This window comes from Mauremys mutica, chromosome 14 (genome assembly GCF_020497125.1).
Source record: "Mauremys mutica isolate MM-2020 ecotype Southern chromosome 14, ASM2049712v1, whole genome shotgun sequence".
Classification (NCBI taxonomy): domain Eukaryota; kingdom Metazoa; phylum Chordata; order Testudines; family Geoemydidae; genus Mauremys; species Mauremys mutica.
Genome location: NC_059085.1, coordinates 5,957,742 through 5,982,738, shown reverse-complemented (window position 1 = coordinate 5,982,738; position 24,997 = coordinate 5,957,742). Strand labels below are relative to the sequence as shown.

General features: G+C 51.4%; 2 protein-coding genes across 4 annotated transcripts in view; both read left to right on the top strand.

Annotated features, from left to right (window-relative positions):
- Nucleotides 1–21,531, top strand: part of AARS1 (alanyl-tRNA synthetase 1) — a 38,932-nt gene extending 17,401 nt beyond the window's left edge. For all 3 annotated transcript variants that reach the window (XM_044987215.1, XM_044987217.1, XM_044987216.1), the window contains exons 11-21: nucleotides 242–386; nucleotides 1,175–1,353; nucleotides 2,977–3,090; nucleotides 4,194–4,400; nucleotides 5,672–5,856; nucleotides 5,936–6,044; nucleotides 7,151–7,264; nucleotides 7,828–7,947; nucleotides 8,628–8,714; nucleotides 12,995–13,108; nucleotides 20,620–21,531. In XM_044987215.1, the coding sequence (XP_044843150.1) occupies nucleotides 242–386; nucleotides 1,175–1,353; nucleotides 2,977–3,090; nucleotides 4,194–4,400; nucleotides 5,672–5,856; nucleotides 5,936–6,044; nucleotides 7,151–7,264; nucleotides 7,828–7,947; nucleotides 8,628–8,714; nucleotides 12,995–13,108; nucleotides 20,620–20,805 (1,560 nt within the window). In that variant the 3' untranslated portion in view covers nucleotides 20,806–21,531. The remainder of the gene's footprint in view (nucleotides 1–241; nucleotides 387–1,174; nucleotides 1,354–2,976; nucleotides 3,091–4,193; nucleotides 4,401–5,671; nucleotides 5,857–5,935; nucleotides 6,045–7,150; nucleotides 7,265–7,827; nucleotides 7,948–8,627; nucleotides 8,715–12,994; nucleotides 13,109–20,619) is intronic.
- Nucleotides 21,532–22,552: 1,021 nt separating this feature from the next.
- Nucleotides 22,553–24,990, top strand: EXOSC6 (exosome component 6). Its single transcript, XM_044987819.1, has one exon. The coding sequence runs from the start codon at nucleotides 22,561–22,563 to the stop codon at nucleotides 23,362–23,364; it is 804 nt and encodes a 267-aa protein (XP_044843754.1). The 5' UTR covers nucleotides 22,553–22,560; the 3' UTR covers nucleotides 23,365–24,990.
- The last annotated feature ends 7 nt before the right edge of the window (nucleotides 24,991–24,997 follow it).

Below are 24,997 nucleotides of genomic sequence, written 5' to 3'. Positions count from 1 at the left end.
TTTCTTGGCAGACCTGCTGTGAGTGAGAGGAAAGCTGTGAATATCGGTGTGTTTGATGCAGGTCTACAGCATAGACTAGACTTTGTCCAGGATGTTGGGTGTCCGTTCTGCCCCAGTCATGCCTCTAGCCCTGCATGTGCTGCTAAAGCCCAGCCAGCTGATGCACAAGGATTGGATCCCTATGGCAGTGCTAAGGGATCTTCTCCCTGCCCCTAACACTTCCACCTGTTGCCATTCTCAGCTGAAGTCTCAGGGCAAGGGAGACGGTGCGGAAGACCTCATCATGCTGGACATCTATGCTATTGAAGAGCTCCGCACCCGGCGACTGGAGGTAACCGACGACTCGCCTAAATACAACTACACGTCGGATCCCAGTGGTGCCTACGGTATGTGACAAAGTGTCCTCCAAATGGTTCCCCTGCCCCATGCCTCACTTCGTGGGTCTTGCGTGGGGTCAGGTCTGGAGGATAGTCTGCGGACTCTGCCGCAACTTGCAGCGAGGGCGCCTTTGTGTCTTCCTGAATCTCACGCCTTCCGCCTGCCCGGTGATCGGCTGGCAACCTTTAGGGCTGAGGGAGGGGAGAGAACCCTGATGGGCTGACAGCTGCCAACAGAGGTAGGTGGAGGATAGTGCAAATCAGAGGGGCAAATCCACTGCCTGGCAGGAGAAGATACTGACCGTTTGGAGCCAGGGAAACCGATTTCTGTGGCTGCTCTAGGGGCTGTCCAGCTCATAGGCTCCCTGCCTGACCAGTGGGACCCTCTAGTGGTTCCTTTTCACTCCAGCTTTATAGCTGGGCATCCCTGGAGACTCGCTTTCCCTGGATTCCCTGGCATCTTGGTCCATCACTGAGCCCTTGTCCTGCTCCCTGATGATTCTGATTTATTTGGAGTCCCGGGCATGGATCAGGGCCCCATTGTGCTCTGTGCCGCATGGACACAGCAAAAAGGCAGCCCTTGCCCCACAGAGCTGACCAGCTCAGTGATTTCCCCATCCCAGCTAAATGTCCCCCCGCAGGTTCCACTCACAATGTTCTTTCTTCACTTCTTGTCTTAAACTGTTAAGCAGCCGCTCTAGCGCTCCAGAGGTGGCTGCTGGGCGTGGGTGTCTGTGGCTTTGTGTAAATGGCTGGGATTGTCATCTCACTGACCTTGCCTCTCCCACTGGCGACAGAGTTTGAGAGCCCAGTGGCCACTGTGCAAGCAATCCGCAGGGAGAAGAGGTTTGTGGAGGAAGTGTCCACGGGCCAGGAGTGCGGCATAGTGCTGGACAAGAGCTGCTTCTACGCCGAGCAGGGCGGGCAGATCTATGACGAAGGCTACCTGGTCAAGGACAACGACAGCAGCGAGGATGTAAGTGGGACCAGGCAGCTGTGTGCTGACGTACAAACGGAACCACTCCCTGAGCCCCATTCTTGGGGAAGAGGGGTGAAAAGACAGTGGGGCTGGGACAGGGAGGGAGAGGAAAGGTGGTGCGGTGGATAGTGTTTTGGCCTGGGCTGGGGGAGACCCAGTTTCAATTCCTTGCTCAACCACAGGGACCACACACAATCACTTAGGTTCTGAGTTCCCATCTGTACAATCATAGAAGGATGGAAGGGATCTCAAGAGGTCATCTGCACAAAGGCAGGACCATTAAACCTAGACCAGCCCTGACGGGTTTGTCCAACCTGTTCTTCAAACCCTCCAGCGACGGGGATTCCACACCCAACCTTGGACACCTGTTCCAGAGCTTAGCTACCCTTAGCGTTAGAAAGTTTTTCCTAATACTAGCACTGACCCCACACTTGGTAAGGCAACTCCCATCTTTTCATGTGCTGTGTATTTATACCTGCCTACTGTATTTTCCACTCCATGCATCCGATGAAGTGGGCTGTAGCCCACGAAAGCTTATGCCCAAATAAATTTGCTAGTCTCTAAGGTGCCACAAGGACTCCTCGTTGTTTTTCCTAATACTGTATTGAACCTGTATCTCCCTTGCTGCAGGTTTAGCCCTGTATTTCTTGTCCTACTCCAGGGAAGATGGAGCACAGTTGATCCCCAGTCTCTTTGTACTAACCTTTAACATAACTTGAAGCCTGTTACCAAGTCCTCCCCTCCCCTGCCCCCAGCTTTCCTTTCTGCCTAGTTTCTTTAACCATTTCTCATAGGTCAGCTTTTCTGAACCTTTGGTCGCTTTTGTTGCTCCCCTCTGGACTCTTTCCAGTTTGTCCACGTCTTTCTTAAAGCACGGTGCCCTGGATGGGGGACACGACTCCAGCTGGGGCCTCGCCAGAGCTGAGCTCAGGACAACTATTTCCCACGTTTTACATCCCACTCTTGCTAATCCACCCCAGGATGACATTTGCCTTTTTTGCAAGTGCATCATGTACCTGATTCAGATTCAATTTGTGATCCACTAGAACCCCCCCCCAGATGCTTTCCAGCAGTATGACTGCCTGGCCAGGTGTCCCCATTTTGTAGCTGTACATTTGATTTTTTTTTTTTTTCCTGCCAAAGTGAAGTAGATTGCACTATTGAATGTAATCCTGTCGATGACAATGGAGAGAATAGCCCTGACCTGCCTCCCGGGGTGTGTAAACGGTACAAATAAACCCAGGTGAACGGTGATCAAGTGCTCACATGTGATGGAGGCCAAATCTGCAGGCCCCCTCTTTGGCTCTTTGTCCGTGATCCTGACCTGCTGAGCGGTAATGGCCAATTGTTCAGTGATTGGAATCAGGGCTTAACTGACCTCTGCACTGCACTCCCCAGAGCCACCTTTCCTCCTTGGTCTTAATTTAATTTTCTAGTTCACTGTTTGTCCCCCACTGCAACTGTCAGTCCCCAGAGAGAGTTGGCCGACCCACTCATGCTACCAGAGGCGCCTGTGTTCCTGGGACTTACTTTTCTGAGGGCTTTTCAGTTGCCATCCAGGATGCTGGGTGGAATAACAACAACTCCCCTGCTGTCTGTGCTCTCCCCCATCTGGTACAGAAAGCGGAGTTCACGGTGAAGAACGTGCAGATCCGGGGGGGCTACGTGCTTCACATAGGAATGGTCTACGGGAGCCTGAAAGTGGGAGACCAAGTCCGTCTGTATATTGATGAGGTGAGTTAGAGCAATGCTATGGTGGTGACACCATCTCTCTTTCCTGTGAGAGATTGGTGTCTCCTTTTCTTCCACCATTCTGAGGCCGCTGCCTGCTCCCATCAGGGCATCCCAGCAGAAGATCTGGGTCTTTCTCTGCCCAGTGTACAATGGTCTGATGCTGTGTGCCTGAGAACTCTTGCCTCTCGGCGAGCTTTGGATCGCAGTCATGGATTTGCAGATGTCATTTAGTAGAGCTCAGGTTGAGCCACGAGTCCCCCAGGAGCTGGCGGTTGGAATTTGTGTTCTGCCCTGAAGGGTTAATGCGATGTGAGTTAGACTGGGGCACTAGTGAAATCCTGGCTAGGAAGGGACTGTCCAGCTGCCCTGGTCTCTACGAGATTTCAGTTACATAAGAACGGCCAGACTGGGTCAGACCAAAGGTCCATCTAGCCCAGTATCCTGTCTATCGACAGTGGCCAATGCCAGGTGCCCCAGAACAGGGAATCATCAAGTGATCCATCTCCTGTCGCCCATTCCCAGCTTCTGGCAAACGAGGCTGGGGACACCATCCCTGTCCATCCTGGCTAATTGCCATTGATGGACCCATCCTCCATGAACTTATCTAGTTCTTTTTTGAACAAATTTTTCTTTCTCTCGGGTGTCTTCAATGTTGGTAGAAGATACTTGGTTGAACCCTAGCATGTAAAATCTTCTTCTCTCCTGTACATGGGCAGCCTGCCACTCCCTGTGCACTCCCCCCTCACTGGCCCCACCCACTGTGCCTCGCCCCCTTCACGGCCTCTCACCAAGCACTGCCAACCAGTGGGACACTTGGGGAGATGGTCTCTGTGACAGGGGTCCTGGGAACTGGATTGAGACCGTTTTCCTTGATGCTGGCCCCAGAGCAGCCTCAAGACAGAAGCTGTTTTTGGTCTCTCCATCCTGCATTGGCCCAGATTTCTCTTGAAGCAGAACTGATTTGTAGCTGTAACTTCCTGCTTCTCTGTCCCATGAATAGTCAGTTCTCACTGGGTTAGGCCAACGGTGTGTAAGCAGGAGGCACGTAGCAGCTCCTCCAACACAGAACCCTTTAATAATTGCTTTCCCTCTGCTCCCTGCAGCCAAGGCGGAGACCCATCATGAGCAACCACACTGCCACCCACATCCTCAACTTTGCCCTGCGCTCGGTGCTGGGGGATGCCGACCAGAGAGGGTCCCTGGTTGCCCCAGACAGGCTGCGATTTGACTTTACTGCCAGGGGAGCTATGTCCACCCAGGAGATCAAGAAAGCAGAAGAGATTGCCAACCAAATGATAAAGGAAGCCAAGGTGTGCCTGGGCAGGGGTGCCGCCTCTGGGTCTGGGGAGAGGGTGCTTGCTGAAGGACTCTGATGGCGGGAGCCGCAGGCTCAGCTTGCCAATGTGCTCGGTCCATTAACCCTCCGCCTCACTCCCCTGGGGTGGCGGTGGTGGTGATGCCACACTCACACTCCTTCTCTACCTCCTAAACCTGGGCCAAGTGGAGAATCAGGGCATTAATTTGCAGAAAAAATGTGGTGCTGATATGGAGTGCGGCAGGCAGGAGGACACATGCTGGCTTGACAGCCCAGTTCCTTATCATCCCACCCTCTTGACTGTCAGCTGTGCACTGTGAGCAAGAGTGGAATTGGCTGACCAGAGCAGATCAAGGATCCCTATTATCTCCTCACAGCCCATCACCCTGCATGGCTCTGCCCGTGTTTCATGGGTAGAGGTTTCATCTCAGACATGACCCAAATATCTCCTGCTACGGGAGCTGGCTCTCTGTCTTCTAGCTGCATGCCCTTTGTGTTAGATTGGGTCTGGAGGTGGCCAGTGTTGATCTGTAATGTGGCGCAGTCCTGAGCGGGATGCAATGATACTGCAAAGCTGAGAGCATGAGGATCATGATCTCCGCAAGAGACGGTCCTCAAGTGTGTGTCAGTGTGCATCCCATCCTAGGGGTTACCTGCACCTCGTGTTTCAGAGTGGATTCTTTCTCATAGCACTGCTATTGAGTGAGATCCACACTGAGTACAACATCTCAAAGAACCACAGTCACTGGAGGGTAAGGAGCTGCTCTTTGTTGGCCTCTTTGGTATAAACTCAGATTTCCTGGTAAGATGTGGCCTTATTTTCACTGGAAAATATAGGTTTAAACTGAACTCTGTGAGCCTCATCATTATTTCCCAGAATATAAATTGGCTGTTCTTTATTCGCTGCACCTGTCATGTCAGTGTACATGTCATCTCTTTGGTGGGATGGCCAGTAGAGTACTCATGGTCACTGTTCTCCAGGTGTCGCTGGATCATTGATGAGCCATTAGCCATAGCCTGATTTGGATGCTGAAATCTGTCAGGCTATGAATCTAACTCTCTAAGCAGCGGTTAGCACAGAATGGGCATATGTCTCAAAGGAGGAGATGTGAGAGTTGAGGCTGCTCACCCAGAGACAAATGCAACTGTTGCTTGTTGAAAGTGAGATGAAAAGTTCTGATGCTTTGGTTACAGCTGTTAACCTGTATCTGCATTTCTGTCTGTGCTGGCAATGCCCATCTGATCCCCTTGCTTTGACCTCCCCAGACTGTGTATGCAAAGGATTGCCCTCTGGCAGCAGCAAAAGCTATCCAGGGCCTGCGAGCTGTGTTTGATGAGACCTACCCTGATCCTGTGCGTGTTGTCTCCATTGGCATCCCCGTGGAGGACATGCTGGCCGATCCCTCCAGCGCCGCTGGCTCCATCACTTCTGTCGAGTTCTGCGGAGGGACGTGAGTATCTGAACAGAAGGAGGATGGGGGGACAGTGGTAGGATTTATAGCCATCTCACCTTGTCTGTTCTTTCCAAAGACACCTGCAGAACTCAAGCCATGCTGGCCCTTTTGTGATTGTCTCTGAAGAAGCGATTGCTAAAGGCATCCGGAGGATAGTTGCAATCACTGGTGCTGAGGCGCTGAAGGTAAGTGGAGAGAGAAGGGGGGATCATTGTGAAATCCAAGTATTGTGAGTAGCCTCCTGGAGCATGTGCGTGTGGCAATCCGATCGTGGACAAGAGATTTTCATCTGTATTAAAGATTAAGAGCCAGATCCTCCACTGGGTTTAAATGGTCCTTGTACCACTGACTCCACTGGGGTGATACCACTGAGAACTTGACCCCAGGTGCCTGCAGCATTTACAGCTTCTAACTTTAGCTTCAAAGCTGCAGGCCTGATGGGTGAAGCAAGCAATGCCCTTGCAGATCTAGGAGAACTGTGTGGGAGGTTCCCTTGCCAGGCCTCCAGCCAGAGGGTGGAGCTGGGGAGTCTTCCATGCAACACAGTTGCACACCCTCCAGCTGTGTCAGTCAGACTGGCAGTGCAACAGGAGTGATTAGAGTGTCTGATTTCCTGCCAGGCCATACCAAACCAGGTTGGTGGGAGGAAGGATGGCAAAGGGTGGTGAAAGGGGTGAGAGAAATGGAGAAGAAATGCTTCCTGATAGCTTTGTAGCGGCTGCACTTCCATTCTTTGGGTGGTATCTTATAGGACGATGCTCTCCCAGGGAAGTACTTCAGCTCTTGGTACGATAGATCTGTAAGTGTTTTCTGTGCTTACTGAGCAAATGGCACAAAGAACCCGGCCCTGGAGCAGAGCTGTGGAGACAGAGCTCTTGGGACAACCACTATATTGTCAGCTGCAATTAATTTTGTGAAGTTTAGTCTTTGTTCACTTGAGTTCCAGTCCTCGTGCTGGGCGGTGTAAACTGATCCCCAGCTGGTGTCAAGAAGGCGTTTTCTCCCTGGGTCAGTGAGGTGCATTTTTGTGGAGTTTAATGGCTTTCTCTGAAGCATCTGACATAGGCCAGTACTAGGAGGGGAGTGGCAGGTACTGGGTGTGAGATTGGCTAATAGACAAGCACTACCTTATTTTGGTCTGCTGCTGAGAGATCTTCATTGTAGCTCCCTGTAGGAACATCTCTCTCTCTCTCATGGGTTGTAGTATTTCTGTCCTTTGTCGCATGGTGTTGGACAGCCCAGCGCTCGGTAGCCCTCCTATGGAGCTAAGAACTGAATTCTGCTCTCTCAGGCACTCAGGAATGCGGACAGCCTCATGAAATTGCTCTCTGCCCTGGATGCCAAAGTGAAGGTCCAGACCGCTCCCAACAAGGACGTGCAGAAGGAGATTGCAGACCTCAGTGAGGTAGGGTTGGGACCCCAGCCCCTCCAGGAGCGTTGCGTCAGACTGGCAGGAGCAGAGAAGAGTGAGATGCCTTAGCCCGGGTTCTTATATCAAAGCAAGTCACTTAGCAGTTGGGACCCAAGGGTGCATGGGACCTGTGTCCAGTGCCTAAAGTGCAGCTTGGGAAACCCAGGTTCAATTCCCTGCTCTGCCACGGTCCTGTGTGACCTTGGGCAGGTCCTTGGATCGCTGTGCCTCAGTCTCCACTATTCCAATAGCAGTAATAGCCCTGTCCTGCCTCACACGAGTGTTGAGGGGCTAAATCTGTTAGAGGTTGGGAGGCACTCGGACACTATGGTGATGGAGGCCACAGAAGTATCCTAGGTGGACCATGCATTACAGATTCAGCAAATGCCACTTTGTTCTCTGTCTCATGTGTGACGTTGGGAAGGGAGTTTCTTGCTGGGTGCTCTGCTTGAGTGGCTTTTTGGGTTTAAAGCTAGTTCATTAGGGTGGGAAGCACAGAAACCTCGGCCTCCTGTTGTGGTAGGCCTCGAGCCTGAACCCCCCTCTTCTGCTTCCAGGCACTGGCTACCGCAGTTACCCCACAGTGGCGGAAGGATGAGCTGAGAGAGGCGCTCAGAGCACTGAAGAAGGTTATGGATGACCTGGACCGCACAAGCAAAGCAGACATCCAGAAACGAGTGAGCCCATTAGCCCAGCTGGTTAACGCTGGTGGGATGGGGGTTATGGTGGACATCCGTGTGGGCTCTGCTTCCTGCTCCCAACCCAAACAAATGGATGCTGCTCTCCTCCCTGTGGAAGGGGCCTGCGCTGCCTAAATGTGGGGGTCAAGGTCTCTGTTTTCCCCTTCGCAATCTCCTCTTCCTTCCCACGTGCCTCCGTAGCTACCTCTCGGGAGTGAGGTTGGACAGTCCTCTGTAACAATAATAAATGTTTTCAGCTGACCATCAGGGTGCTGATGGACAGAAAGGTGGGCGAACCACCTTAGTTCCTGGAAAATGCTTCAGGGCCAGCCCAGGGCCTGAGGTGGGATATTTATGGGTTGCAGCTGAATGGACTGGTAGTTATTGCTTCTGACTCCACGTGGTACCTGGTGACTGCATTGGAGAGGCTGTGTACAGCACAACCTTCTCTTGGGTTGCATACACAGATCTTCCTCTGCACACGCTCAAAGGTTGCATTGCACTCCTGGCTGGCCCAGTGTTTGGGTCCGTGCAGGATTGGGGCAAAATGATCAGGGAGGGGGAGGTGGGGAGCTCCAGCTGGCAGAGGTTTGAAATCTTTCCCTGTCACTAGTGGACCTTCCGTGTCCAAGCGCCACGCACCTATTTACAGTCTGACTCTCCGTGTGTTCTCGAAGGTGCTGGAGAAGACCAAGCAGCTCATTGACAGTCATCCTAACCAGCCACTGGTGGTCCTGGAACTGGAGAGTGGAGCTTCAGCAAAGGTAACCCAGCTACCAGGGCAGAACAGCCTCTCCAAGCCCCCTCCATACAGATGGCTGGGAATCTTGGAACCTAGCCTCTGAATTTGTGCTCTGGGCAGACGGACACTTCCGCAGCGTGTTCATTACACAGCCTGTTTGCGAGCCTCCATCTGGGGGCACAGACTAGTGTGGGGAGTGGTGTGTGCTGCTGTTCACATGCTGGGTCTCTGCACCCCTCCTTCTAGTTTAACTAAGCCCACCCGAAACATAACCGGAATGGTGAGGATCTCCGTTATTTGTCCTTCCGCTCTCCTCTCCTTCCACATCCCAGCTTCCAGACTCTGGGGGAGGATGGGGATCCCTTCAAAAATCTCTCAGTGACTTTCCTAAGTGACCCAAGTAAGGGTAGCCCAAGGAGGTAGCTAGAATAAGGGGAAAATACAGGCTGGAAACACTTCTGAACAGGAAGATCTGCAGAGACGCAGCAGAAGTTCTGTCACATGGGACGTTGAAAACTAGCCAGGTGAGTACAGTGTGTCCTGTGCTGGCCCCCAGGCAGGGACGAGGTGGAGCCTAAGACAAGCGCGAGTGGAGTGTCGTTCTCCAGATTCTGTAGCCTGTCCAGCTGGATTTGTTACAGGCAGGGGCAAGCTTGTTTCCCATCCCCCTCCATCTCAAGTAGCCACGAGCTGAATCCGTCCTTTCATCTTCGCAGTGCTTGTTTGGCTGTGCTGGTTGAGCCTCTACCACTGACAAGCACCACTCGTAAATGGACAGTCGTGTAAACAAGGCTGCAGCCATCCACTTTGAATGCCCCTGTTAAACTTCTCCATGGACAGCCTCCCAGCTGATCTCGTTCCAGCCATCCCTCCTGTCAGTTTCAGGGTAACTGCACCTGCTTTCCCCCTTCGTGGTCCCTGGAGGCCACCCACTCTAGACTTCCATCTCCCAGCCGTCACCTCTCCTGGGCGGAGACCTGCATTGTACTCCCTCCTGACCGGGGGACCTTTAAGGCTGCGCTCCTCCCTGCCTACACTGTGATATCTCCAGCAAACCAGGCTGCCTACAAGGCCAGTGTATGCACTTTGCCTTCTCTCCAGAGGATATGCCTAGTGCATTGCCGGCAGTTATAAGTTAGCATGCAGCCCCTTCTGAGTAAGTACCTTTATTTTTAAGAGAGAGGATTTCTCTGTAATGCTCTCTATTTTTAAAAAAAACCAAACCCACAGACATGCTAAAAAGCTCACTGGAGGTCACCCCAACTCCAGCCTCAGGCTCTAGTAGGTGTCAGTCCTTCAGAACCAACAGCTGGGTTTTCCCTGTAGTGACAAGTTCATAACGGTCTCTGACTCCAAACCAGAACCAGGCTGGCAGTTCAGAGGCCCAAGCTGTATAAAGAAATGGCTGATCTCCAGTCTCTGGGAACAGGTGATCAGCAGACAATGACCCATGCCTTAGATCCTAGCTTCCAAAGGCTGGGATTTTGCATAACTGGAGATGGAGGAAATTGTAGTAATCTCCCCTCGGGAGTCCACAGGAAATCTACTGAAGACTTCTTGTCCCCAGAGTCCAGTGTTTGGCACATTTTCAATATAATCCTTGGAGCTTCCAGGCCTCTCCACCAATCTAGAGAGCCATACGATCCCGGCCCACAAGAATAAATTGAGTTAATACAATAAGGCTTTCAAAGATATTGCTGGAAATTGCCCTATGTGTCACAGCTCCATCCACCCACTTACACAGTCCTCGTCTCCATAGGATCTGCAGGCTTCTGTGGGGAAGGAGAACATTGTTCTAGATCTAGAATTCTCTTCGGGGGCCATTTCTGCGATCTGCACAGCATCTCCCTTGCTATGTTCCGTCACCAGAGTCCAGGAGCCTTTCTGCATCGTGCTGCTGGCATGTCCCCTTGTGTAATAGTGTGCTGGAGGTGCCCCCTGGGGGATTGCGCACACAGTGAGATTACAGCCACCACATCCTGACGGTGCCCCCTGGGCTGGCAGCATCTAACAGTACAGCTGGAGTCATGTGCATCAGCTTATCCACACACAGCCTGTTCTGGGAGTTCTGTAAATACACCAGATCTTTCTCTGAGTGAGGGATCTCCATCTCCTTTGGAAAGTCTTTGTGCCTGGTGCTCAGGGATTTATTTCTTGCCAGCCTCTCCGCTCCAACCCACCCTTCCTGCAGCCCACTTCTGCTGACTAATCATAGAATCATAGAACTGGAAGGGACCTCGAGAGGTCATCTAGTCCAGTTCCCTGCTCTCACGGCAGGACTAAGTATTATCTAGACCATGTACTTGAAAACTGTTACCAGGTCTCCTCTTTCTTCTCTTCTCCAAACTAAACAAACCCAATTTTTAAAATCTTCCCTCATAGCTGGTTTCTAGACCTTTTAATCATTTTTGTTGCTCTTCGCTGGACTTTCTCCAGTTTGTCCACATCTTTCCGGAAATGTGGTGCCCAGAACTGGACACAGTACTCCAGCTGAGGCCTAATCAACGTGGAGTAGAGCAGAAGAATTACTGCTTGGGTTTTGCTTACAACACTCCTGCTGATGTATCCCAGAACGTTTGCTTTTTTTGCAACAGTGTTACACTGTTCACTCATATTTAGCTTGTGGTCCACTGAGACCCCCAAATCCCTTTTCGTAGTACTCTTTCCTAGGTAATCATTTCCCATTCTGTATGTGTGCAACTGATTTGTTCCTTCCTAAGTGAAGTACTTTGCATTTGTTCTTATTGAATTTCATCCTATATACTTCAGACCATTTCTCCAGTTTGTCCAGATCATTTTGAATTTTAATCCTATACTCCAAAGCACTTGCAACCCCTCCCAGCTTGGTATCGTCCACAAATTTTGTGTGTGTGCTCTTTCTGCCATTATCTAAATCATTGATGAAAATATTGAACAGAACTGGACCAAGAACTGATCCCTGTGGGACCCTATTTGATATGCCCTTTCATCTTAACTGTGAACCCCTGATAACTACTCTCTGGAAATGTAAAAGCAGCAAAGAATCCTGTGGCACCTTATAGACTAACAGACGTTTTGCAGCATGAGCTTTTGTGGGTGAATGCCCACTTCGTCGTCTTGCATCCGACGAAGTGGGCATTCACCCACGAAAGCTCATGCTGCAAAACGTCTGTTAGTCTATAAGGTGCCACAGGATTCTTTGCTGCTTTTATAGAACCAGACTAACACGGCTACTTCTCTGATCTCTGGAAATGGTTCTCCAACCAGTTATGTACTCACCTTATAGCAGCTCCATTCAGGTTGTATTTCCCTAGTTTGTGAGACAGTATCAAAAGCCTTACTTAAGTCAAGATATACCACATTTACCACTTCCCTCTATCCACAAGGCTTGTTACCCTGTCAAATAAAGCTATCAGGTTAGTTTGACACGATTTGTTCTTGACAAATCCGTGCTGTTACTTACCACCTTATTATGTTCTAGGTGTTTATAAAATGATTGCTTAGTTATTTACTCCATTATCTTTCCAAGTACTGAAGTTAAGCTGACTGGTCTCTAATTCCTCAGGTCACCTTTTTATAGCTTGGCACTATATTTGCCCTTTTCAGTCCTCTGGAATCTCTCCTATCTTCCATGACTTTTCAAAGATAACCACTAATGGCTCAGACTGCTCCTTGAGTATTCTAGATATAACTTTTTAGGTCCTGCAGGCCACAACAGAAGATCTGTCCGCCTGTGCAGGTTCCCCTTCACCCACCGCAAGCTGTATGCATGCTAAGGAGGTGGTCATCTCCTCACTTTGTTCTGAGCAGCTCTCCCCTCCCCCCACTTGCAAACCATGGTTTCACTGGTTTTGTGGCTGAAGAGCTGCAGATTTATGAGGCCTCAAGTGACCAGAGATGGGGAACTGAATGAGGCTGAGAGTTGGGTCTGGATTGGGGAGCTGGCACAGCTCGAGAGTAGAGTCTGCATGGGCTTCAGAAGCACAGTACTCCAAGCGGTGGCCTGGGGTGACTGGACAAGCAGCCACTGTTGCTGATGCAAACATGGAAGGCCATGTCAATTCTAGAGGATCTGTGCAGGCTACGTTGCACCCCTGAGAGTCTGAGCGCTACAGAGATGCTGCTCGCTGCTTCAAGGATCTCGGCCTGGCAATGGCTTGTGTCAAATTATCTTCAGGGCCACTAGGGACCGTCCTGGCTGGGGCTGCAGAGTAATCTGTGTGGGAGCCTGCAATGTGCGGTGTATTCTGAGGCCAGGTGGAAGGTATGCTGGGATGGACTGGTTCTTGCCATGACTCTGTGTATATATGTGTCACTCCACAGGCTCTGAATGAATCTCTGAAGCTATTCAAGGCTTATTCCCCTCAGACTGCAGCCATGCTCTTCTCAGTGGATAATGAAGCTGGAAAGATCACCTGCTTATGCCAAGTACCTCAGGTAGTACCATGTGTGTGTGCACCCATCCATGCGTCCACCCTGCAGCCATTCAAACGGAGGGTTAGAGCACTCACCACCAGCTGGGGGGGCCACTACAGGATTCCTGCACCCCTCATGCACAGGGTGTCTGTAATGGGGACTCCACCATGTAAAATTACTTCAGTAATTCAGTCCAATGGGGTTTATTCAGAAACAGCTATTCTGCAATAACGCCACACGCAGACACTCTTCATCTGGAATAAGAGTGCCTTGTTGCTAGTGTAGTCTAACCCACTTTGAAAGCTGTTCCTGAAAAAAACTGTCTTCAGACTGAAATCTCTCTCTCTGGATCAGGCTCAGGGCCATTTGTTAGATGAATTCCACTTACCTCTCTTCTTTTCCCTGTTTCACGTGACACTTTCTCCACCCCACCCCAATGTTCAGTTGGCTCTCGCTTCCCCATCTCACTGATATTATCCTGGTGTATATTGGGGCCCAGTGTCTCTCTCTGCCCTTTCACCCTGGATGCTGTTTTATAGACCATGTGAAGTACTAGGCTTCGCGTCCCCCAACCCCTCTTTCCTCTCTCCAGGATGCCTGTAATCTCAACCAGGGGTATGCAGAGGTCTTCCAGGGATACAGCAACTCATCTAGATATTTGCCTAGTTTTACAACAGGCGACATAAAAAGCACTAGTGAAGTCAGTACAAACTAAAATTCTTCTTCGAGTAGTGTCCTTGTGGGTGCTCCAGTTTAGGTGTTGGTGACTCCTTGCACCGCAGGTTGGAGATTTTTAGGTAGCCGTGCTGGGTTGGGTCGTGCATGCGCAGCAGTCTCGTGGTGACGTTGGTGCCTCACGTAGCGCGCGCAGAACCCAACCCTTTCAGTTCCTTCTTAACCATCCTCAGCTGCAGACAGAGCTCAGTGGTAGTGCTGCCTCTTCATTTTTCTCCTAGAAATAAATTAGTTTTAGATAGTTAGTTAATACATAGACTCTTAACTAGTTAGTTACTCAAAATTTTTTTTTTTCTTTTTTGTGTGTGTAGAGAGAGAGATTTTTCGCTCGTTTCCCAATTGGGAAACTTTAGTGGACACGATGCCCGGCTCGCCTGGATTTAAAAAACGTGAATCTTGCCATGAGGCGATGCCTATCTCCAATGGCCACACATCCTGTGCCCATTGTTTGCAGGAGACCCATATCCCCCAGAAATGTGCTCATTGTAGCAGCCTGAAGGGTAGGGCAAGGTGTGACCGAGATCTCCGCCTCAAGATGATCTTGATGGAAAAATCTCTTCAGCCTCCTCAGGAAACCAAATCCACATCAGCAGAGGGCTTTATGAGCAAAACCTCTAATAACGGGTGTGCTCAGTCTTCCAAACCATCTAGGAAGCGAGCCGCGACAGCCCCACTCCCCTGAAAAGGAACACTCGGGGAAAAAGAAGAGGTCCCCGGTGAGGTCGGCATCCTTGGTGCCGAGCTAATCTAGAGCGGGAACCTTTGAGGCTCTGGAGCATCGTCCCCTTGCGGACCTCTGCCGAGCCCCGCTGCACCAACATGGAGTCGAGACATCATGCCTCCTCCACAGTGCCGAGATCAGTTCCTCTGGCAATGCTGCCACCGGCAGAGAGACCGAGAATGGTGCCAACTGTCTCGACAAAGGTGGACATGACACCAACCACATCTGCACCACCACAGATGTGGTGTAATGGCATGACACCAACCACATCTGCACCACCACAGTTTCTGCATCAGAAAGACACAGCGGTCTCATCGGTACCGCAGTCACTGCTGCTTGGCACTGAGCAATCACCGGGCCAACGAACAGAGCAGCGCCTCACATGGCCTGCCTCATAGTCTCTCTACAGTGATGAAGAGGGAGGATGCACAGGGTAGCCAGTTCTCCTCCCAGCATTCTTTGCCTACAGAGAGGAGACCTCCATGGGAAACTGCCAGAACCAATTGCTGCCAATCTCATGAGGAGCAACAATGGTATGGGAACCCTGGCTCTGCCCACCACCACCTTTCCCTAGGCAGTGGCCTCCCTGGGACCCCATGGCGGCATATAGACCCCACTATACTAGATGCTTTACCCCAGCCCAACGGGAAATTCATTCTCCTTCACCTTCCTCGAGCAGGGAAACATCAGAGGCACCCGAAGGGGTGGCAGAAGAAGAAGAAATAATTTCCGAACAGGAACAGAAAGGCATTTCACCAGCTCATAACTCATCTTCCTCACCTGATGAGGCTATCATACTACCACCTCCAACTACAACAGATGACCTGCAACAGTTTCAGGAACTTGTCAAAAGAGTAGCGGCCAGCCAGGACATTCTGCTTGAGGAGGTGCAAGAGAACCAGCACAAGCTGCTACAAATATTGCAGACATCTACGTCATCAAAAATTGCACTTCCTACCAACGATGCCATCATGGAGCTGTCAGAGAGTATATGGCAGACCCCTGCAGAGGTACCACCTACCAGTAAAAGGGCTGACAGTAAGTATTTTGTACCAGCAAAAGGGATGGACTTTCTTTTCTCCCACCTACAACCCAACTCCTTGGTGGTTGAAGCTGCCAACTATCGCAGCAAACAACCCCAATTCCGCTACACCCCCCCAGGATAAGGAGCACAAAAGATTAGACCTTTTCAGTTGTCAAGTGTACTCGTCAGCCACACTGCAATTTAGGTATCAGAGGGGTAGCCGTGTTAGTCTGGATCTGTAAAAAGCGACAGAGTCTCTGACGAAGTGGGTATTCACTCACGAAAGCTTATGCTCTAATACGTCTGTTAGTCTATAAGGTGCCACAGGACTCTTTTTTTTTTTTTTGTCACTGCAATTCAGGGTTGCCAGTTACTCAGCCCTCATGGCAAAATACAACTTTGATGTCTTAGCAAGCTGCAAGACTTTCTAGAGGCCCTTCCAGAGAACAAACGTCCCCAGTTCACTGCCATCATGAACAAGGGACAGATAATTGCCTATATGACTCTACAGGCCTCAATGGATGTAGCAGACACTGCTGCACGAACAACGGCCACAGCTGTTGTAATATGTAAAGCATCTTAGTTACAGTCATCAGGGATCCCAAAAGAGCTCCAATTGAAGGTGGAGGACTTTCTGTTTGATCAGGAAAAGCTCTTCTGCACCAATATGGATGAGGTCTTACACACGATGAAAGATTCTCGGGCCACCCTGTGTACACTAGGTAGATACATTCCACCAAATAAGCGACAAAGGTAGAGACGCATCTTTCCAACACTCATAACAATGGCAATTTGGTCACAACAGAAACAAACAATGTCCACAAAGACGTCGGGCTCCACAAAACAAGTCCTCATCTTCTCAACCATCTGCAACCAAGCCACAATTTTGAAGTCTTGGTTGAGAGGTCCAAATGACCTCCCCCACAATACAGCGCTGCTAGACACTCCTACCCCAACTTTTGGCCACCGCCTGTGCCCATTTTACTATGCTTGGGCAGCAATAACAATGAACCAATGGGTACTAGAGATCATAAGATCGGGTTATGTCATCCCCGTCCCTCTTCAGGGACCCTTCTCACGAGCACTTTTTACGACAGGAAGTGAACCATCTCCTACAATTTGGTGCCGTGGAGCAAGTTCCAAATCAATACAAAGGGAAGGGTTTTTACTCCCATTATTTTTTCACCCATCTTAGACCTTCAGAAAGAAGCTCAATAAATTTGTGCGCAGTCACAGATTCAAGATGGTCATACTGGCCACAATTATCTCTACACTAGACAGGAGGGACTGGTTTTCAGCCCTCTATTTCCAAGATGCCTATTTCCATATTACCATACACCCGGCTCACAGGTGATTCTTAAGATTCACTGTAGGGTGAGTACTACCCCTTGGTACCCTTTCCACTGCCCCTCGAGTTTCTTCAAAAACCCTTGTGGTAGTGACGTGGCCCGCTTACAAAGGAGAGGAGTGATGATCTTCCTGTACCTAGACGATTGTCTACTGAAAGGTACGACTCGGGAATAAGCGACGCACGTGGTACAGACAACCATCAAACTGTTTCACACACTAAGGTTGCAGATAAATATACAGAAATCTACTCTGAACCCAACACAACAACTGGAATTCATCAGGGCCTACCGCGATTCCACACAGGCCAGAGCAATGCTGTCCAACCACAGGTTCAAAAATATAACGCGAGGACTTGCCTACAACTATTAGGTCATATGGCGGCCACAATATTCGTCGTGCACCATGCGAGACTACATGTGCCTACAGGGCTGGCTAAGCACTGTGTACAAGCCCAGCAAACACTCTAAACAAGAAAGTGACACTACCTTCCTAGGTCGTCGTGTGAGTACACTGGTGGACGAAACCAGAAAACGTCTGCACAGGGATCCCTTTCCAACAGGACTCTCCTTCACTAATAATCACGACCGACACGTCCCTGATAGGATGTGGTGCTTACTTAGACCAACACACCATACAAGGCAGGTGGTCAGCAACAGAAACTCAGCTCCACATCAATCTCCTGGAGCTCCGAGCGGCATACAATGCATGTCGACGCTTCCTCCCGATCATACAGAACAAATCAATCCGCATACTAACTGACAACATAGCATGCATGTTCTATATCAGTCAACAAAGAGGAGCTCGCTCCTGTTCTCTCTGCACAGAAGCCCTGAAATTGTGGAACTAGTGCATTCACCACAACATAACCATTGCGGCATCACCTTCCGGGGTGTCAGAACACAACAGCGGACAGGTTAAGCAGATACTTCTCTGAGGAACACGAATGGGAAATACACGACTGTCCTCAAACTGATATTTCAGAAAATGAGGCTATCTATCCATAGAGTGTTTGCAGCAGCAGCAAAGCACAAGTGCCCACTCTTCTGCTCCAGAGAGGGACTAGCACCCAAGTCACTCAGGAACGCCTTTCTCATATCATGGAATACATCCTCCTGTATGCATTCCCACCGATACCTCTAATCCCATGAGTTATTCATAAGATACAGGCCGACAGAGCACACATCATTCTGATTGTTCCCACTTGGCCCAGACAGACTTGGTTCCCTTACCTGTCCGCCTAACGGTGTGTGCTTCATGACCTCTTCCATTGTGGACGGATCACCTCTCACAGAATGGAGGCTGGACTCTCCACCTCAAAGCATGGCTCCTACATGGTTCCAACATAGCTAATTAGACTGTTCAGAAAGAGTGGAACAGCTGTTGTTAAATAGCAGGAGATTTAGCACTTGACATACCAACCTCTAGAAATGGAAGAGATTCTCACTGTGGTGCCAACAAAAACTAACGGCAGTCACGGCACCTCTACTGATCATATTAAATTACATGTTAGAACTCAAAAGAATGGGGCTTAGCCATAAGCTCAGTCAGAGTACACCTAGCGGCCTTTACAACCTTTCACCATAAGGTGGAGGGAATGTCAGTCTTCGCTCACCTAACCACTAGATGCTTCCTCGTTGGTATACAGAACATGCACTCAGAAGTCCAACAACCGGCACCACCAGGGGACTTGAATCTTGTACCAAATGCCTTACAAGAGCACTTTTTGAACCACTGGCGACCTGTTCACTCCTTCATATGTCTATGAAAGTTGCGTTTTTGGTAGCGATCACATCAGCTAGATGAGTCAGCGAAATCAGGGCACGTATGGCTGAACCTCCTTACACTGTGTTCACTAAAGACAAAATCATCATACAACCACACCCAAATTTTTTACTGAAAGTAGCAACATCCTTTCATGTAAATCAAACCATACACCTGCCCACATTTTACCCTACACCACACGGGGACACACAAGAGGCTGCCGTACATACACTAGATGTTAGACGAGCCAGAGTGTTCTATTTAGACAGAACCAAACCCTTCCGCAAAGTCCCAAGACTGTTTATCTCCATAACAGAATGCTCCAAGGGCTGGGCAGTATCGACTCAGAGACTATCTAAATGCAACGCTACCTGTATCCAACTTTGCTACCAGTTGCACAACAAGGAACCTTCACCAGGAATCCGATCCCATTCTACCTGTGCCATGGCTATATCCATAGCCTTCCTGAACAATGTCCCTCTAATCGATATATGTAGGGCAGCCGAGTGGGCATCAGAGCACACCTTTGCAAAACACTCTGCCATCACCCAATGTGCTTTCTCAGATGCTATACTAGGCCTTACTGTGCTCTCTGCTACAACATACAACTCCCAAGCCCCTACCGTCCACAGTGGGGCACTGCTTTACAGGCACCTAAAGTGGAGCACTCACAGAGATGCTACTTGAAGAAGTAGTTATTCACATTGTGCAGTAACGATGGTTCTTCGAGATGTGTCCCCCTGTGGGTGATCCACTACCTGCCCTCCTCCCCTCTACTTCGGAGTTCGTACCTTGAGCTCCGCAGTAAAGAAGGAACTGAAAGGGTTGGGTCATACGCATGCTACATGAGGTGCTAACAGCACCGAGAGACGACTACTGTGCGTGCATGCACGACCCGACCAAGCACTGTTACCTAAAATCTCCGATTTGCAGTGCAAGGATGCACCGACACCTAATGTGGAGCACCCACAGGGGGACACATCTCGAAAAACCATTGTTACTGCACAAGGTAACTACTTCTTTCATACAGACAATGACTTGTTTATACTACTCTATATACTATATACTGAAAGGTAAGTACACAACGCACAGTCAACCTGTGGAACTCTGTGCCAGAGGACATTGTGAAGGCCAAGACTATAATGGGGTTCAAAAAAGAACTAGATAAATTCATGGAGGATAGGTCCATCAATGGCTATTAGCCAGGATGGGCAGGGATGGTGTCCCTAGCCTCTGTTTGCCAGAAGCTGGGAATGAGCGACAGGGAAAGGATCACTTGATGATTGTTCTGTTCTGTTCATTCCCTCTGTGGCACCTGACACTGGGCACTGTCAGAAGACAGGATACTGGGCTAGATAGAGGGATAACTCAGTGGTTTGAGCATTGGCCTGCTAAATCCAGGATTACGAGTTCAATCCTTGAGGGGGCCATTTAGGGATCTGGGCAAAAATCTGTCTGGGGATTAGTCCTGCTTTGGGCAGGGGCTTGGACTAGATGACCTCCTGAGGTCCCTTTCAACCCTGAAATTCTATGATTGACCAGTGGTCTGACCCAGTATGGCTGAGCTTACATTCTTAATATTTATATTCCTATAGGTTTTTTTAAAATAATTATATGGTCAAAATGAGAAAGTCAGCAATTTTTCAGTACTAGTGGCTGTGACACTTGGATTTTTGTGTCTGATTTTGAAAGCAAGTAGTTTTTAAGTGAGGTGAAACTTGGGGTATGCAACACAAATCAGACTCCTGAAAGGGGTACAGTAGTCTGAGCCACTGATGTCAACAAAGATGGGGGCTCTTGCTTGCCTGCCTAGCTCCTTCAACCCCTGGCACTGTCAGCCACAGCACAGAGCCTGGAAATCCTGCCTTCCCCCAGCAGTCACTGGAATTGACTCCAAGCCTTGCTGTCTCTCTAATAATCTGAACTCTTTTGCTTTTCCAGGAGGCAGCCAACAAGGGTCTGAAGGCCAGCCAGTGGGTGCAGGAAGTGTCGGGGCTGATGGATGGCAAAGGTGGTGGGAAAGATGTGTCTGCCCAGGCTACGGGCAGGAATGTTGGCTGCTTAGAGAAGGCTCTGAAACTGGCCACAGACTTTGCCAAGCTCCACCTGGGCGAGTTGAAGAACTGACTTAATGCCCCTGCACTGGCTCATGGCACATAAGGGAATGCTCTCAACTCCCTCCTCATTCTCATCAGCCTGGCTGATAGGTTACAGTTTACTCTAGTGGAGACTGCGGAGACAGATGCTGCACGTCATTCCTTCTGAATCCATTTGCTTGAGGCATTAGCAGACTAAAAGCAGAATCATGCTGTAGTGCTCAAAACAAGAGACAGAGAGCCAGCAACTTGTGTCCTAATCCGGCTCGGAGGTCTCCTGCTGTAGCCTTGGTTAAGTCACTTCACTTTCACCCCTCTGTCGCTGTTCCTTGTGTAAAATCAAGCTGATAATACTGACCTACTTCCGAGGGCTGCTGTGAGGATTAACTAATTATTGTAAAGTCTGCAGAGCACAGTCCAAGGTGCTAAATATTGTCAACCTTCTAAAATAAATTAAGATGCATCAAAGGCAAGAGTCTGCACCTACCACCCCCTTCCTGTTACTACCCCTGGAAGCATGAGCTGTAATGAGAATGGGGGTGGGAGCTAGGATCTAAGCTGCTAGAGTATTTTATCCCTCACCACTGTTACCCAGCAGTGGATAATGTGGGAAGCTCTTAACGCAGTTCATTGACAATATTAATAGTGTTAATTTACGCTGCTTTAGCTATATCTCCTGCCTTTAGCTGGGCAAACGTACCTCTGCTTGGAACTGTGAGCAGTAGGCTCCGTGTTAATAAAATGACATATAGAGTGAGTACTGTGAATTGAAAGGCTTATTCCTGAAAAATTAAGTTGCCATTTTGATTTGGTGAGGGAACTTAGTGTGGGAGCAGCTTGTTAATCAGATATTCGGCCCTTTGCAGTAGTGCCTGCGGCTGGTAAAATTTGCCAAGAACAAGTTCATGAATCCAATGGTTCATTTGGCCTAAGAACTGCTTTTCACTGTGCACCTGGAGAGGCAGGGAATGGAGCAATGTACACAGAGAGGCTTGCACCAGGGACAGGGGAAGGGTTGGAGGGTGGCTTCTCCCTAGCATGACCCTAGTGACCCTTGCCCTGTAATATCTTGGAAGGCCTTATGCTGCTTCCCTTATGAATCAGACCCCAGGCTTCCATAAAGGAGAAACAGAGGGATGAGGAAAGGTAGAACGAAGCATAGGAAACCAGAGCGAGTATAGCTCCATCGATACTTTACAAATGTATGCCAGGGCTCGAGTCAACCTCTAGCAACCTCACCCAAACCAGCAAAAGCCCCATTTTGTGCAGGTATAGTGCATGCATGGGAGAGGTTATGCCCGCTTGGAAAATCCGGAACTGTCCTGTGCCTCCAGCAGGAGGGAGCCCAGCTTCACAGGGAAGCAGGGGCTAGGCAGGGTGTGTGATTGCAGAGGCGTGACTGTGTCTGCCCCAAACCACCCAGCTGCCCTGTCATGCTCCCTGAAGTGCTGCCCCTCGTGTGGCTGGAGAAGGGCCAGTCTGGGGCAGGGCACCTGGAACCCGTGTCCCCTCCTCTGTCAGCACAGCCGCCGGGTGCCTGAGCTCACCGCAATGGCGCGACCCCCAGGCCGGGCCTGCAGGATCCCTGCCCCGAGCCCCGCAAGGGGGGGCCCCAGCCCGGCGGGAGGGGGGGGCGCGGCCTTGGCTGGGCGGCTCCGTCGCGGGGCGGGGCCCCAGGGCAGGGGGCGGGGCCCCAGGGCAGGGGGCGGGGCGGGCCCGCGCTAACCCCTCCCCGCCGGCCCCGCCCCCTCCTCTTGGCGCCGCGGGCGGAGCGCGCGAGGCCGCCATGGCGCTGGACCACCGGCGCGTGCCGGGCCCCGAGGAGTCGCAGGCCCCGCTGCTGTTCGCGGTGCCCGGCCAGGCGGACCCGGCGGCGCCGGGCCGGGAGGCGGCGGCGCTGCGGCCGCTGCTGGCGCGGGCCGGGCTGCTGAGCCAGGCCGAGGGCTCGGCCTACGTGGAGCTGGGCGGCGGCACCAAGGTGCTGTGCGCCGTGCGCGGGCCGCGCGAGGCGGCCGAGGGCCGCGGCCGGCTGCTGTGCGAGTTCCGCCGCGCGCCCTTCTCCGGCCGCGGCGCGCGCCCGCGGCCCGGCCCCGCCGCCGCCGCCCGCGAGCGCGAGCTGGGCCTGGCGCTGCAGGAGGCGCTGGCGCCGGCCGTGCGCCTGGCGCGCTACCCGCGCGCGCGCCTGGAGCTGACGGCGCTCGTGCTGCAGGACGGCGGCTCGGCGCTCGCGGCCGCGCTCTCCGCCGCCGCCCTGGCGCTGGCCGACGCGGGCGTGGAGATGTTCGACCTGGTGGTGGGCTGCGGCCTGTGCCGCGCGCCCGGGCCCGGCGGCGCCTGGCTGCTGCAGCCCAGCGAGGCCGAGGAGCGCGCGGCCGCCGCCCGCCTCACCGTGGCCCTCATGCCCGGCCTCAACCAGGTGGCCGGGCTGCTGGGCAGCGGCCAGGGCGGGCCGCCCGAGAGCTGGGCCCAGGCCGTGCGCCTCGGCCTGGAGGGCTGCCAGCGCCTCTACCCGGTGCTGCGCCGCAGCCTGCTGCGCAGCGCCGAGCGCCGGGCGGCCGAGGGCCCGCGGGCCGGGGGGGCCAGCGCCTGAGCCGCGGCGGCCCCCGGAACCGGCACCAACGGGTCCCCCTTCCCCAGGGAAACTGATCCAACCCCCGGTCCTCCAGGATGAGCAGGGTCTGGGACAGAGATAATCTGGGGGGGGGGTGTCCCAGCAGTACCCCCCCTTTCCAGAGATAATCGGGGGTGTGTGTGTCCCAGCAGTACCCCCCCTTTCCAGAGATAATCGGGGGGGGGTGTCCCAGCAGCCCAGCACCCCCCTTTCCAGAGGAAATCTGGGGGGGGTGTCCCAGCAGCCCAGCACCCCCCTTTCCAGAGGAAATCTGGGGGGGGTGTCCCAGCAGCCCAGCACCCCCCTTTCCAGAGGAAATCTGGGGGGGGTGTGTCCCAGCAGCCCAGCACCCCCCTTTCCAGAGGAAATCTGGGGGGGGTGTCCCAGCAGCCCAGTACCCCCCTCCCAGAGGAAATCTGGGGGTGCCAGTGGCAAATCTGACTTGAGATCAGTCCCCCCTCACTGCTGGGGAGCAGGGCAGCAGACCCCCCCAAAGCTAGCTGAGACCTGCCCCACTGCTGGGGGGGAGCAGAGCCGCAACCCCACCCTCCTGCTGCTGGACTGCTAAGGGGACCAAGTGATTGATCCACGGAGCAGCGGCACCTCCAAAGGAAAAGCCCCACTGGGATCCAACAAGGGGGTAGTGTGACCGGAGCCCCAGGCTGCTGCTGGGGCCGCTCCACTCAGCAAGGAAAAGTGAGCCGAATTGGGGCCTGTCTACCAAGGGGAGCGCATCAGAGACATTTCCACTGGGGATCGAGCAGCCCCCATGCCCTGAGGAATATTCTGCACCAGCATGATGGCAAAATTGTGGACATTTCAATCGAAATTGGGACTGAAAACAGGAGGCGGACTCTGGAGATTGAACATATGGAGGGATTTTTTTTCTTTTCTTCTCAACTCCAGTACTGAGTGGGGTGAGCTGGAGACGTCTTGTAGAAGAGACTTTACAGATGGGAGTTAACACTGCAGAAGTTATAGAAACTGTGGCAAACCTTAGGGCAAGTCCCCCATACGCAGTGACACACTGTGCCCATGGCAGCTATCATCCACCATACTCTTAAGTGTTTTTTTAAGTATCATAGAAATGGTTTTTGTACTTTATGGTTAATACAATTCAGCACATGCCACTGAGATATGAACTGGCTTCTGCAGGTTGTGGGTTCATTTCATTGATATTTTGGTGTGTAGGAATGTATGTAGTGTGTGCTCCAGAAAAAAACTGCCCCTCCTGCCTTAGATTTTTAAAAGGTTTCTGTTGACTCCTAACTGATTGCTAGGATATGGCAAGAAATACTGCTGGTCAGCAGACATCTGTTTTATTGGATGGTTTGAAATGTTTTTCTATGATTTTTTGTGACATTTGTTGATTATATCTTAACTCTTCCCCTGAAAATCAAGACTGCATTTTTCATGGTGTTCATTTCACTTTCCCTAAAAATGGAGGGACCCATGCTAGTGTAGGCTAGTGTGATTATTTTGGTTTGATCTGGCCCTTTCTTGTTACCTCTCTGGATGCAACTCTGATCAGTAGGGGTTCTTTACTGTCTGTCAATGGCATCTCTGCAAATTAAGCAATTAACTCAAATTCTCCATACAGTGGACATGTACT

Coding starts and splice junctions, on each gene's coding strand:
- EXOSC6 (XM_044987819.1), top strand. CDS start 22,561: ATGGCGCTGGACCACCGGCGCGTGCCGGGCCCCGAGGAGTCGCAGGCC.